General features: G+C 41.1%; 1 protein-coding gene across 3 annotated transcripts in view; it reads right to left on the reverse strand.

The window, feature by feature from the left end:
* Window positions 1-14,272, reverse strand: part of GABRA2 (gamma-aminobutyric acid type A receptor subunit alpha2) — a 77,283-nt gene that overhangs the window by 40,213 nt on the left and 22,798 nt on the right. For all 3 annotated transcript variants that reach the window (XM_083458391.1, XM_083458389.1, XM_083458390.1), the window contains exon 4: window positions 2,109-2,176. In XM_083458391.1, coding sequence (XP_083314517.1) covers window positions 2,109-2,176 — 68 coding nt within the window. The remainder of the gene's footprint in view (window positions 1-2,108; window positions 2,177-14,272) is intronic.

Raw genomic sequence — 14,272 nt, forward strand, 5'->3', positions numbered from 1 at the left:
GGGATTTGAGAAGTGTAACAAGAGCCCTTCCACTAATGAGAAATGCCCTGGACAAATTCAAATGGCATATCGTTTAACACTTGTCAGGCGAAACGAGCAGCACTGGTGTAATGAAAAGGAGCTCAACATGATACTAATATCAATAATCTGTGTTCATGTTAGTGAAGAACCCGTTTTGACTGAAATCAAAACATGTGACAAATTCAGCGACAACTGGTGACAAGAGTTGCATTAGATGTAACATTGGCTAAGTTGAGTCGTTTGTATTTTTTGTTTAACAAAGGGGGCACTGTGATTAAGGGAGCCAATGCCCTGATCTCACTACCTTCTATCAAACAGCTGCTTCAGTAAAACTATGAATCTCAACAGCCTATTTATTCTTATTTATTGCTGAGGTTTCTAATAAGGAAATTCATAACAACATGTCATCAGCGTAGTAGTTTTTATGGGCTCTTGCGGTTGCTTACTACTGTATTATATTTGTATCACACACTTCTCTATAGCAATTATGCATGGATCTGTGGTGTTTCTAACTTTGGTCTACAGACTAGAATGATTAATTACTTTTCGGTAGATGGTAGAAGTATGTACTTCCTGGTTGAAAAGCAAATGTCATCATGTAATGAAGCTTCCTAGTCAACAAATTAATGAGGCCATTTCTTGTTTTTTATTCTGATCCTGGTAAGCTACTTTGCATATCAATTACCCTGCCTTGGTGAAACTGTCACACTCTTCATCCCACCAAGAGAAGCATTCTGACTTCACATTAAAGCCCTTCAAAATAAGCTGTTAGTTACAACTCCAAATATTTTATTCTTGCCCATAATGGCCTCTTCTTGCGTTGATCAAGTACACTGCCTGCTGCCCATGGTTTTCTCTAGCAGAACATTTGATTATTTCTTTGACACAGCAGGATATTAAGATCAGCTTCCATGTGATCCTTATGAGAAGAGCTCAAAGTCTCATGGACTCCAGGACGGCAACCTTCTCAAACTGCCAGATTGTAGATTACTTAAAAGGCATGTCCTAAGCTGCCTGCAGGGTCTTCAGTCTTCAGCCGTGCCTGACAGAAAATGCTGCTGTAATTGGATTCTGTGAGTCTGACACTGGGTCAGGCTTGAGTTTTGCTCTCCAAGGTTGAAAGAGTAATTACTACTGGAAACAAATGTGTAAGTGCTAGTTTGATATCTTGGACCTTTACCTTGGACTGATATCTCACCCCGACGTGGTAAAAATGGTTGCTTAGTTTTACCTGTACGGAAATGAATCGGTAACACACCATGTGTGTGTCACACATTTGTGTAACATGTGCTTCCTGAAAAGTCAAAATGTCATTACTAATCTTCTTTTGAGTGACTCTTTTAGAAATGGTATTTTTTTCCACTTCCCCTCCCACAATCAATGAATTCACCTCTTCAAGCACATAAGCCTCATATGCCTGTAAACACCCTTTATAGCTAAGCTATGTTATCTTTATCTTTGTTATTAGAATCACACCGTTTGTGTTCTAGCCCCAATTTTAATATATGCATTTAGAGAATGGTGCCTCCAAATGGTTCATTCTTGGGGGTTGAGAGATCTCACTAAATGTTCCTCAGCAGCTCACCAATATATATTGCCAGTACACAGTACACAATATATATTGCCAGTGATGGAAGTTACAGCCAGTCTATTATTGGAACGGGAAGCTGCCATGCTCAGTGGCTGATTCTCATTTTCATAAAACTAGAAGCCTGAAGTCAACAACACTGGCTGATAAATTCCAGCACACCCGTTCTCTCCAACATCCCCACCAGATAGTCCATCTGCAGACTCATTCACTTTATACCACAGTAGCTACAACTGAAAATGAGGTTGTCCAATCAAAGTTCCTCATCTTCATGGAGCTTTGTTTGATATGGCATGGCAACTGGCCCTGAAGTCTGGAGTGCTTCCCTGATACTCAGATTTCATAGCCATGCCTTGGAAGTTCCTGGCCATCATCAAGATAATACAGTAATACAATTTAGCATACTGGTTCCTTGTGAAATTTCTGTAAAATGGTTGGGGGTATATATTTTTAACAAAATAATTTCATGCCAAAATTTATTTCGCTTTGGGGAACTCACCATGTCTGTATCTGAAACTGGTCCAAAGCTGGTCACATATATGTTTGTGAAGACTTCAGTTGTACTGTCTGGCATAAAAAAATAAGAACAAGTGTGAGGATGTAGGTTTCTCCCTTTTTATAAGTATGCTGAGAAAGGTACTATGGTGTATTTTCTTCAATAAATGCAACAATAAACAAGCATTTTATTATTATTATTATTATTATTATTATTATTAAATACAGACGTGAGTAACTTGGTGGTCACTGTAGAAACCAACCCTAAAATTGGACCCAGTTAAAATTCTGGACTTCTTGTTGCAGGAAACTAACAGCCTTAAAATATCATATTTGCATAAATACACTGAAAAGCAAATCACCCCAAAGGCCAATAGATAGGTAGACTGCATTCATGTTGTTCTGTATCTCTTAACTCAGAATGTGAGATATCTAGGGATAGCCTTCTTAAAATGTTGTAGAAATCACAATATTTTATATAATTATTTTGGCTTCTAGCTTTTGAGATTTAGAATATGTATTTACTATAAGCATATGCCTGGAACAGTAGGAGATGGAGCCTTACTTTTAAAGTAAAATTTAGGAAAATCAACAAGAGACAAAATATGGCAGAAAGGTAAAGTGAGCATGTTTCCTCCCTTTAAGGATACAGTAGAAAAATTCCAGACTTTTTCTCACTCTCAGATGCTCCAGTTTAGATTAACATATTTCCCATTTTAACCAACACCAAAATAATTTTCAAGTCTAGTTAGGGCACTGTAAATATTTATTATTATTATTATTATTATTATTATTATTATTATTATTATTATCATTATTACTACTATTATTATTAACTATTAGTTTAATTCAAGCAAGAAAACTTACAAGCTAATTTTCCTCATTAATGGCTATTTAAGCATCACACACTTTTTTTGGATTTTGGACATAACATAAATGCATTAGGTCAAAGGCCTGTCCAGTCCGGTATCCTGTTCTCACAATGGCAAACAAGATGCCTGCGGTTGTCTGCATGCAGGACTGCGTGTAAAAGCAATTGTGATTCCCAGATGCTGGCATTCAGAGACACATTGACTCCAACAGTGGAGATAGAAGAGATCCATCATGTACACTTTGCATCATACTGCAATACAATTACTCTATCTAAACCACAGCTTTTTACGTGTTTACATACTGAGCTCCCCCCCCCCCCACTCCAGATATTAATGTACTCCTTTGCACACTTAGCTCCTTCAAAAATGAACTATTCTATTTCCTTCTATTGAGGGGGAAGCTCTGTTTATGCATCCATAGGCAGCTGGTGAGGCTCTGCCTAAGAAGCAGAATTCATGCCTACACAGATCCACTAATCAAGGTGTGAATGCTGGTTTTTAAAATACCTGTTTATGCTTCCTCAAATATTTGAAACAAAGGTAGAAATAAAATGGGAACCCTACATTTTATTAAAATGTAATGTAAGATAAATATCCATGTTAGTGAGAAGGTAAGAATTTCAATTACAGAAAGAGATGTTGCTATGAGGTAGATACACAGAGAAAAGCAACTCATCACTTTACATGTAGCTTGGTGAGACTGATGATAAGACTTAGCTAGCACTGACAAGTCACATTTAGTGGAATTCTTAGTTCTATTCCTTTTTTGAGCTTTTTCTTTTTCTTTATCCTCCCTTTTTTCTGCCTTTGTTGTTTATTTTCACTCAGCATACCCTCCAATATTTCTCCGATGAAAACAGGGATGTTCTATTCACTAATAGCAATAACAATAACAATAATACAGCAATAATAATAACAACAACTTTACTATTTATACCCCACCCATCTGACTGTGTGTTGCCCCAGCCACTCTGGGCGGCTTCCAACGTATATGAAAACATAATAAAACATTAAACATTTTAAAAAATCCTTATACAGGGCTGCCTTCAGACCCACATTTCTCTGATGAAAATAAGGTGGTCCTGCCATACCCTCCAATACTTCTAGGTTGAAAATAGGGATATCTTAAGGAAAAGCGGGACATTCTGGGATCAATTGCCTTTTTCTAAACCTTTTTCAGTTTGGAGTCGTTCTTTTGAGTCGAAGCAATCTAAACTGCACACAAGAATGAAGTTTTCTGTAGTGAAAGGAGAATCCCAGTCCCTAGGTTTGGGAAGCAGCTAATCTAAATGGTAAGATAAAATGACATTACACCTAGGCAACAACTATAGAGCAATTCCCTTCTCCTCTACCTACCCATGGAAGGGGAAACAGTTGGAAACAGGCATGCATAGATGTTTCTTTAAAGCATGCCACAGTTTTCTTATCTTTGTACACAAATAACTGATTAATTCCTTTCCCAAAGATGCCAATATTTTATTATGAGTATTTGCACTTATCATATGGCAGCCACAAATATATACTGGAAATGAAGAGTATTTGTATCATCTATGATAGTTCATTAGCACAGAGAAAACATTCTACACCAGCAGCTGTGCAAAGTGCTAGGAAATGTATGAAAATGGCAATAAAGGGCAGGAGGGAAGAATGGAGCACAAGAGACTGTGAAATCTGTCTTCTTCTGTAGGCACAGTTCACTATACTGCTTAACAACTGGATAGGGATGTGGGTGGCACTGTGGTCTAAGCCACTGAGCCTCTTGGGCTTGCTGATCAGAAGGTTGGCAGTTCGAATCCCCGCAACAGAGTGAGCTCCCGTTGCTCTGTCCCAGCTCCTGCCAACCTAGCAGTTTGAAAGCACGCCAGTGCAAGTAGATAAATAGGTACTGCTTTGGTGGGAAGGTGAACGGCATTTCTGTGTGCTCTGGTTTCCATCACGTTTACGTTGCGCCAGAAGCAGTTTATGACCCACATGACCCAGAAAGCTGTCTGTGGACAAATGCCGGCTCCCTCAGCCTGAAAGCGAGATGAGCACCTCAACCCCATAGTTGCCTTTGACTGGACTTAACCATCCAGGGGTCCTTTACCTTTACCTAACAACTGGATGCAAGAGTAAGGAAGTGAAGCAAGCAGATGTAATTTTATCGCCATCATACTAGAACAGTAATATTAAGCAAAACCATAAAAGAGAATGGAATAATTCAACATTAACTCCATTGTAAAATGAAATCTGAAAATGACCCAGTAAAGAAAATTCACAGTAGGAGGTTCTATCTTTCCATGTGTTTTATGAGCCAGTAAAAACAGATAAAATGCACCCAACCACATCTCCCAAAATAAGACACTAATTATACATTACAAATAAGCCCTCTAGAACCATGATGAGGAGACAAATGAGGATCGATTAGTCATTAGGTCTGATTTGACTTGGAGCAATAAGGTTCCTTGTTCTTCAATTGTAACTGAGCCTCTACCTTAGCCACAGATTCTAGATACCTTAGATACATAAAAGCTCCACATAAAGAAATCAACAAATTCAAAAATAACACAGATATGATGTAAAAAATAATAATACTGCCTATACTTTTAAAGTCCATGGTGGTGGGGGACAAGGCTAGATCATTGAGGGGCAGTCTATCTAGCCCAGGCTTCCTCAACCTCGGACCTCCAGATGTTTTTGGCCTACAACTCCCATGATCCCTAGCTAGCAGGACCAGTGGTCAGGGATTATGGAAATTGTCTCAAAACATCTAGAGGGCTGAGGTTGAGGAAGCCTGGGCTAGATAGACTGTCCCTCAATGATTACTGAATAGCAATGGATTTATGATTGTCTCTCTTTTTAAAGCAGAGATGGGGAACCTGTGGCCTTTCAGATGTTGTTGACCACAATTCTCATAATCTCTGGCCATTGGTCATGCTGGCTGGTGTGACTGATGGAGGCTGGAATCCAACAGGGTTCTCATCCCTGACTTTAAAGAATCGGGGGGAATTGGATTCAAAGGATACCCGCCCCATGAGTTGTATATGTTAGGATATTTCCGTTCCACCTTAAAAGGGAGCAGGCTTTGAGTCACAGAGTCTGCGTATTTCCTGTTTTCACAGGATGTTTCTGTTGTGTCTTTGCTTTCGTCTCTCTCTCTGCCGGAACTCTGAAGCAGGCAGTCATGTTTTTCTTTGTTCTGATCAACGCAGAAATAAACTTGTAAATAATGCTCTCCTGAGTGCATCTTTTGCTGTGTGCTTTATCTGCTGATAGAGCATGCATGGCTCTGGAATGTGGGAAGCTATTTCTGGAGCTCCTGACGCTAATTGCTGATACTGCGTGTCTACGGGAGATTGATGGACGTCCGGAGACGACGTGGAGTCATGATGGACTTTGTCTCCCTGGCAGTATCCCAACAGTATATACCAAAAGACCAATTCTTTCAAATACAAGGAACATGCTTGTTTGTTTGTTTGTGAAGCCTTACATTTATATACCTGGCATACAATTAAAATGATGATGATGATGATGATTTGACCCCTGGTGCATGGAGCTGTCCAGGTTACCACTGAAGCCTTCCCTTCCCTTGCAGGTCACTCAAAACAGAACATCCCCAAACATTTTCCAGGCAATAATAAAACTGTTCTCAAGAAATCTACATTAACTCCCAATATGTTCCTTTGTACACTTCTCTCTCTTTGTTCATGCACTTTTTCCTATGTGTCTAACACTGTTCAGAGGGAGGGAGGGAGGGAAGTTATGCTGGTCCATAGAAAAATGCCCAAAATCTACAATAGGACAATACCTTTATTAGGACCTTACAAAAAGTCCCAACACAGTCAACTAGCTTTTGAGTTTTCCAAAACTGTTCATTTTCCTACATGTTAGTCTAACCAGAAGGATGAACAAAAAGATGGCATGATGTTAAAGCCACAACTCTGCAAACTGAAACAGTCTTAAAATGGATTCCAGCAGTTGTTGTGCAGACCTAATTAGATTAGCCTCTGCTGGGTGATAAACAGATTTACAGGTTGCACGAAGGGCTACTAGAACAAACAAACACAAAAGGCTGATTCTGCCATTTTAAAGATCTGCCTATAGCACTAATCGGAACACAGAGATCCCTTGAGAGGCAGAGAACAAAGGTAAGTAAAGATTAACATAGTATTCATTATGTTAGCAAAGCTAGAGATTAATTTCAGGTGTTCACTAGGTAAAAAGTCAATAGAAACTAAATTGGGTTGCCTAGGAAACAGCATCTCCTTCTTTCTTGCTACCTGATAAGGATCGCAAAGCCAGTATAGAAACATCACAACATTGCCATACAGCCAATCAGATGTGGTGATCGACAGATTTATTTATTATATTTCTTTGGGCTATTTATATATCATTTTCAAGCAAAATTATTTGTTAATTAGGGAACAATTAAAAATAAAAACAAATGGGGAAAAATACAAGACAAGAACATAATAAAACCATAACCTAGCATTAAAACTTATCATTCAAACTCTGACCATAAATGAAGATATTATGTGCCTGCTTAAAAAGGGTGCACTCCCACACGTGCCACACAGTATTGAGAAGATGGGGTTTCAAAGCTTAGAGGCCACCACCAAAAAGGCTGTGGCCACCAACTTATGGCAATTGTCCAGTTAACCTATAATGCTAAGCCAAAGTGTGAATGTGTGAGCATGAGAGTACTCACAATAATAATTATGGCACTTTGCTTCTTCCCCAGTTGTTCTGTTACCATGCTACCCAGAGCTAAGCCATGGTGTGGTTTAGCATTACTTCTGAACTTGGGGTCATAGTTTGTCTCACTCCACACAAACCACGAAGATCATTCTTGGCTAACTACTCATGGTAACCAAATAACCAATCAGATTTAGCTACATAATGAAGCCAATTCAGAGTAAGAGAACCAATCACAAAACTCGAACGCAGGCAAAAAGGGAGGGGAGGAAGGAGAGGGAAGGAATTCCAGGTGCTTCAAATGATATTTATGCCAGGCCCTAAGCATTTCAAAGCAAATCTGTCCTTGGGGAACATTTTTAGCAGCAATTCTTACCAAATGCACACGGGCTCTGGAATGAATCGTATTTCAAACATCTATTCTTCCTTGGTTTTGGTTTTTGTTACCAATTCAGAGTAAGGGCAGGAACCATTGCCCATGTTATGAATTGGCATTATATTAGAGACAGCATTGTGGTTGCTGATTTGTGAAGACTTCCGTTCATAGCCTTTTTTCTTTCCTCATGAAAAATCATCAAAAAGTGACAGACGTTTCACACGGAGTGAAAATGTTTGTCAATTTCCTTTCAGCCACTTCAGAGTTCAACCCAGAAGCAAAAATGGAAGCCACCCACCCCCCTTTTTACAATGTCCCTGGAGCTCTTGAAGAAGAACAAATGTACAATTTGCAGCTTGTAGTACAAAGGGAGGAACTGGTGCTAAATTCACAGCTTGGTTTTAATTAGGGTTGAATAGGTGGAGTGAAGGGAAGAACACAGAGGGAAGGGGGAGAGTTGCCAATTTTCTTTTTCATACCGCAGCTTCAAAATAATGCTTGGTGATCAAACTTTCTTCCTTTTGCCTCTTGGCTCCCAGGCAGAGCCAAGCAGAGAATGAAGCACCAAGGCAGGGAGAACAGCTTTTTCGGACTGCTGCGGATTACGCCTCCACTGCTCACCTCTTGGAATTGCAGGGAAGTAGTGTTATATTATAGAAACAAACACACTGTTTCACTTCTTATCTAAGTAATATCAGCTGGGAAAGGAGGGGGTTGGGGGGGTTGTTCCAGGAAGCATACGTGGTTCTCCCCATCTTCATTTTACCCTCAAAAAACCTCTGTGTGGTAGGTTAGGCTGAGAGATAATTGTTAGGATACAGTTCCGTTCCACCTTAAAAGGGAACAGGCATGACTGTTGTGTGTCACATGCCTGTTTACATTCCAGCAGTCTGCTGGGAACTTCCATCTGTATATTGCTTTTGCTTTTGGCTGTTTAGCTGGACACGAAGGGAAGCAGACATGTTTTTTCCTTTGTTCCTGAACTATGCTGAATAAATGCTGTAAATATGCTTACACATGACTCTGTCCGCAAGTGGCATAGCGTGGGGGGGGGTGCAGGGGGGGCCGGCCGCACCGGGCGCAACATCTGGGGGGGGGCGCTCGCACTCGCAGCTCTCTGCCCCTACCTGGCTCACTCACTCTCTCTCACTGCAGTGCTGGCTGTGCGAATCCGATCCGAGCCACCGGGTCGCCGCCCACTGTGGAGGGGAGGGTGCCAGGCGTGCGGTGTGGTGCGGTGCGGAGAGAGAGCGAGGGACTATCTGGGGGAGGGACAGTGCAGTGGGGGGCCGCAAATTACTTGCCTTGCCCCGGGTGCTGACAACCCACGCTACGCCACTGCTGTCCGCCACTTCCGTTGTGGTAAGATTTATTCATTCTGCTGATAGTGTGTGCACAGCTTCTAAACGTATCTGAGGCTCGTGTCGCTGATTGATGCTGTTCCAAGGGAGACCGGTGATAGCCCGGCTGCTGGCCGGTGGCTGGAGCCAGCTGGGGGCCTGCCTGATGCCCCCGTCTCCCCAGCAGTATCCCAACAATAATGGCTGGCCCAAGGGCACCCTGTGGGCTTCATGTGGGGAACTGAACCCAGGTCTCCCACGTCCTGGTCCAACACTCTAACTACTATGACACACTTGCCATGGCAAGCAGCACAGCTAGAAACATGAAGTGCTGGTGGGGGCAGTGCTGGATTTACGTATAAGCTAAACAAGCTATAGCTTAGGGCCCCACTCTTTTGGGTGCCCCCCAAAAAGTTTAAAGGAAAAAAACCTGGATGTACATTTCCAAAATATAAGATAAAAAACAAATAAAATAAAACCTATATACAGCAACAGTGTTTTGTGTTGGGTAGGCTCCTACTTGTTATGTGCAAATGGCTTTAGATACCTATGAGGTCCATAAATTACCATATAGCATATATTCAACACAAAAAACAGTGACAATTTGTTGTTGACAAGGGACAGCTGGACATATAAAGGGCCCCATTACCTTCAGTAGCTTAGGGCCTCATTAAACCTAAATCCTGCCCTGGGTGGGAGCAAGGAGAGTCTGCAGGGAAAGGCAACAGCGGCACATGTCAGAGGGAGTCAGGGTGAGCATGTGCTTTATAGAAGACACTGCTCTCTTTAAAGTACTGTCCGGTTTATTTTTGTTTATTTTTTTGAAGCGTAATGCGTTTTTTTTATTAATGATGACATTTTGGCCCAAACAGGCCTTCCTCAGAGGCTTTTATTTATTTATTTTAAAGATATTTATTGACATTTCAACATATTACAAAAATTAGAAAAAATAGAAAATAAAAAATAAAAAATAAAAAGAAAGAGAAAATACAAAATAAAAACAGTTAAAAACAAATCAGTCTTTCCATAACTTATCTTTCATTTACTTGTTTCTCTGACCTCCTCACACCTCCCCTTCTTGTATTCCAATTCAATTGGTTAATTCAGCAAATCCTTTCCCTCTTTAATTTTATCTTACTCTTTTGTCTTAATATATTATAGCTTTAAATTATCACCCATTAACAACCCATTTTTACATACTCCTTAACATTGCTGCTAAAAAAACCCACTTAACTTCAATCCAGCATCATTCTAACATTCATTAATTTTGCAATGTTTCTGTAAATAGTCTTTATAAAGTACTGTCCGGTTTAAAGGTAAAGAACCATCAGAAAGGAGATCAGGGGCTTTGAAATTGCCCATCCACAGTTAGTGCTTGGACAGCAGGCATACAAGTCTTCTCCCACTATGGGGAGTTCGTATTTATTAACCACTTTGAGTTTTTTCACAATCAAATGGTATATAAATTTTATGAAATAATTTTTTGCTTTTTATTCAATTTATATACTATCCTTCAACCGGAGTTCACAATACCTGTAGTCATTGTTTCTTAAAAAAAAAAAAAAAGCACATGTAATTTTTTATGCCAATCTACACCTGCTTTTTGGGTGAAGAAGAAGAAGAGTTTGGATTTGATATCCCGCTTTATCACTACCCAAAGGAGTCTCAAAGCAGCTAACATTCTCCTTTCCCTTCCTCCCCCACAACAAACACTCTGTGAGGTGAGTGGGGCTGAGGGACTTCAGAGAAGTGTGACTAGCCCAAGGTCACCCAGCAGCTGCATGTGGAGGAGCGGAGACGCGAACCCGGTTCCCCAGATTACGAGTCCACCGCTCTTAACCACTACGCCACACTGGGTGATGTGGCTCAAATGGCTACCCCAAAGGGTGTTCTGGAAGGAACATAGGAAGCTGCCTCAATAGCTCAGTCAGTAGAACATGAAACTTTTAATCTCAGGGTTGTGGGTTCAATGCCCACAATGGGTAAAATATTCCTACCATGCAGGGGGTTGGACTAGATGACCCTCATGGTCCCTTTCCATTTTACAATTTTATGTTTCTATTATTCTAAATGAAGTAAGACCAACTGCCCATCTAGCTGTGTATGTCTTTCCCGCATGGTGCTGGCTCTGCAGGGTTTCAGACAAGTTTCTCTTTCAGCCTTAACCACGGATGCCAGGAATTGGACCTGAGACCTTAAGCATGTGGTCTACCTCTGGACAATGCCTCTTCCTGATGTGCTACCCCATTCTGTTTGTTCAGCACACAAGCCAAAGGAGTTTGGCAGCCTTTGTACTGATCTGCAGGTTCATCGGTCAGTGGTGTTGCAGGAGAAAGAGAGCGGCTTTATCGTATCAACACTCATGGTATTAGCACTTATTTCTACCTTCTGCCTGCACAGCAGCCTCCAACAGGACAAGGAAGTTATGGTGAGCAAAGAGTGAGCCATCAGGCTTCACGGATTAGAAGCTTAGGATCCATGATTCTGCGACTCACCACCTGGCGTGTAGCACTGTGTGTGTGGTCATGATTTTAAAAACAGAAATTTAAAATGGAACATCTGGAACACTATTTGAGAAGTTATGTAGTCGTAGCAGACTCAAGAAAGACATCACTGCTGGGAGACTATTTTAAAAATAATAAATAATTCAATATCTGCCTCCTGAAACAGCCTGCATCAACCAGCTACCTCAGTGTTACAGGCGGCAAGTTCATGCATTCTTTACTTGATGACCTGGCTATCAAATGATGACATGCACGTATCTGTAGAATGGCATTCCTCTCAAGATATGGCAGGTGCCCGTTATCCTCGCTTTCTGTAAACAGCTGAAGACCTCTTCTTTTTTGTTCCATCAGCCTTTCCTAGCTGGGTAAATGGGACTTTGCCACAAGTGTGAACTTGTTAGGGACTTAATCTTGCTTTCAAGGTATTTGTTGCTTTTGTGTGTTGAACTGTTTTTAATTACTGTATTTTTCGCTCTATAAGACGCACCTAGTTTTTGGAGGAGGAAAACAAGAAAAAAAATATTCTGAATCTCAGAAGCCAGAACAGCAAGAAGGATTGCTGCACAGCGAAAACAGCAATCCATCTTGCTGTTCTGGCTTCAGCGATAGCTGCGCAGCCTGCATTCGCTCCATAAGACATGCACACATTTCCCCTTACTTTTTAGAAGGGAAAAAGTGAGTCTTATAGAGGAAAAAATACGGTATTTTATGTTGTTTGGAAGGTGATTAGTAAATCAAGTCTAAAGTAAAGGTAAAGGAACCCCTGACCATTAGGTCCAGTCGTGATCAACTCTGGGGTTGCAGCGCTCATCTTGCTTTATTGGCCGAGGGAGCCAGCGTACAGCTTCCGGGTCATGTGGCCAGCATGACTAAGCCGCTTCTGACGAGCCAGAGCAGCGCACAGAAATGCCATTTACCTTCCCACTGGAGCGGTACCTATTTATCTACTTGCACTTTCACGCACTTTCGAATTGCTAGGTTGGCAGGAGCAGGGACCGAGCAACAGGAGCTCACCCTGTCACGGGGATTCGAACTGCCGACCTTCTGATTGGCAAGCTCTAGGCTCTGTGGTTTAACCCACAGTGATGATGATGTATGAAAACTTCCCTCACTGGTGGAGCTTTCATAACACCGCAAAACAGTGCTTTCCGGTGGAAAGAGTTCAAGGGCATGACGAGATATCAGGTGATGGGCATGCCTTTGTGAATCAGCTTACAGGCACCACTAATTCTAGCCCTGTCTGCCGGCACCCAACTATGTTCCTATGGAACACAAGCCCCTACCAACCAGACTTAAAGGCCAATGACACAGTTGCACTTGCTCAATTTAATTTCACTCACGGTGAGTGCAAGTGGCAAGGAATTAGAGATGAGAGTAAACTAACATGACACGAAATATGAGGGAACAAGGTTAAAAGATACAGAGAGGAAAGAGGCAAATCAAGAAATAAACAACGAGAACAAAGGAGGAAAGTACAAAGGAAAGGAGGAGGCAGCATGCCAGGTATACATCTCTGCTCCTCAGTACTCCACAATTATTTAAATAAACAGCGTTGTACTGTATGCGGTAAAAGCACCATTCAGCAGGGGAAATAGATGTTTCAAATCACGTGTGATTATTTGCCAGGGAGATCTATATTGATCACGCTGGTGTTGCACATTGAATGGCTATTGTAAGAAACAATAACGCGGGTGGTGCTGTGGGTTAAACCACAGAGTCTAGGGCTTGCCGATCAGAAGGTTGGCGGTTTGAATCTCCGTGATGGGGTGAACTCCCGTTGCTCAGTCCCTGCTCCTGCCCACCTAGCAGTTCGAAAGCACGTCAAAGTGCAAGTAGATAAATAGGTACCGCTCCGGTGGGAAGATAAACGGCGTTTACCTTATGTATGCATACCCAAAACACAAATATATTTGCTTTAAAATGGAGTGACTCTTGTTGCAGCTATTGCTAGAATTATTATAATTCATTTTTTAAAATAAATAAATAAATAAATAAATGCAACACTTGAGCTTTAAATAATGGTAACATATGACCAGGATGCTTCCTGTGAATCTTGTAGCCTCCTCCATAGAGATTTCTCCTCCCCACTCTCCAGAATTAGGATTGTTGTGCCTGGTACACTGTTTCCTTTACTATGTTGAATATATTCACTATGAAGGAAAATGGTTGCTTTCTGAATAGTGCCCAAATTGTTTTGCTACGCTACTAGAAAATTAAATGCAATAGATTTACAACTGTACCCACCCTATGCCTGTGATTAAGCGCAGTAAGTTGTTTAGTACGAGCAAGAACTTTAGTAAATCTTAGGGAGAAGATTTGTTCCCTATTTTACAAAAGATGGCAAACACTTTCCATGCTGCACTAGGAAATGGAGAGTTCTAATTTCAAAGGGTGGTGTAGGA

The sequence above is a fragment of the Podarcis tiliguerta genome, assembly GCF_965153285.1.
Source record: "Podarcis tiliguerta genome assembly, chromosome: 9".
Classification (NCBI taxonomy): domain Eukaryota; kingdom Metazoa; phylum Chordata; class Lepidosauria; order Squamata; family Lacertidae; genus Podarcis; species Podarcis tiliguerta.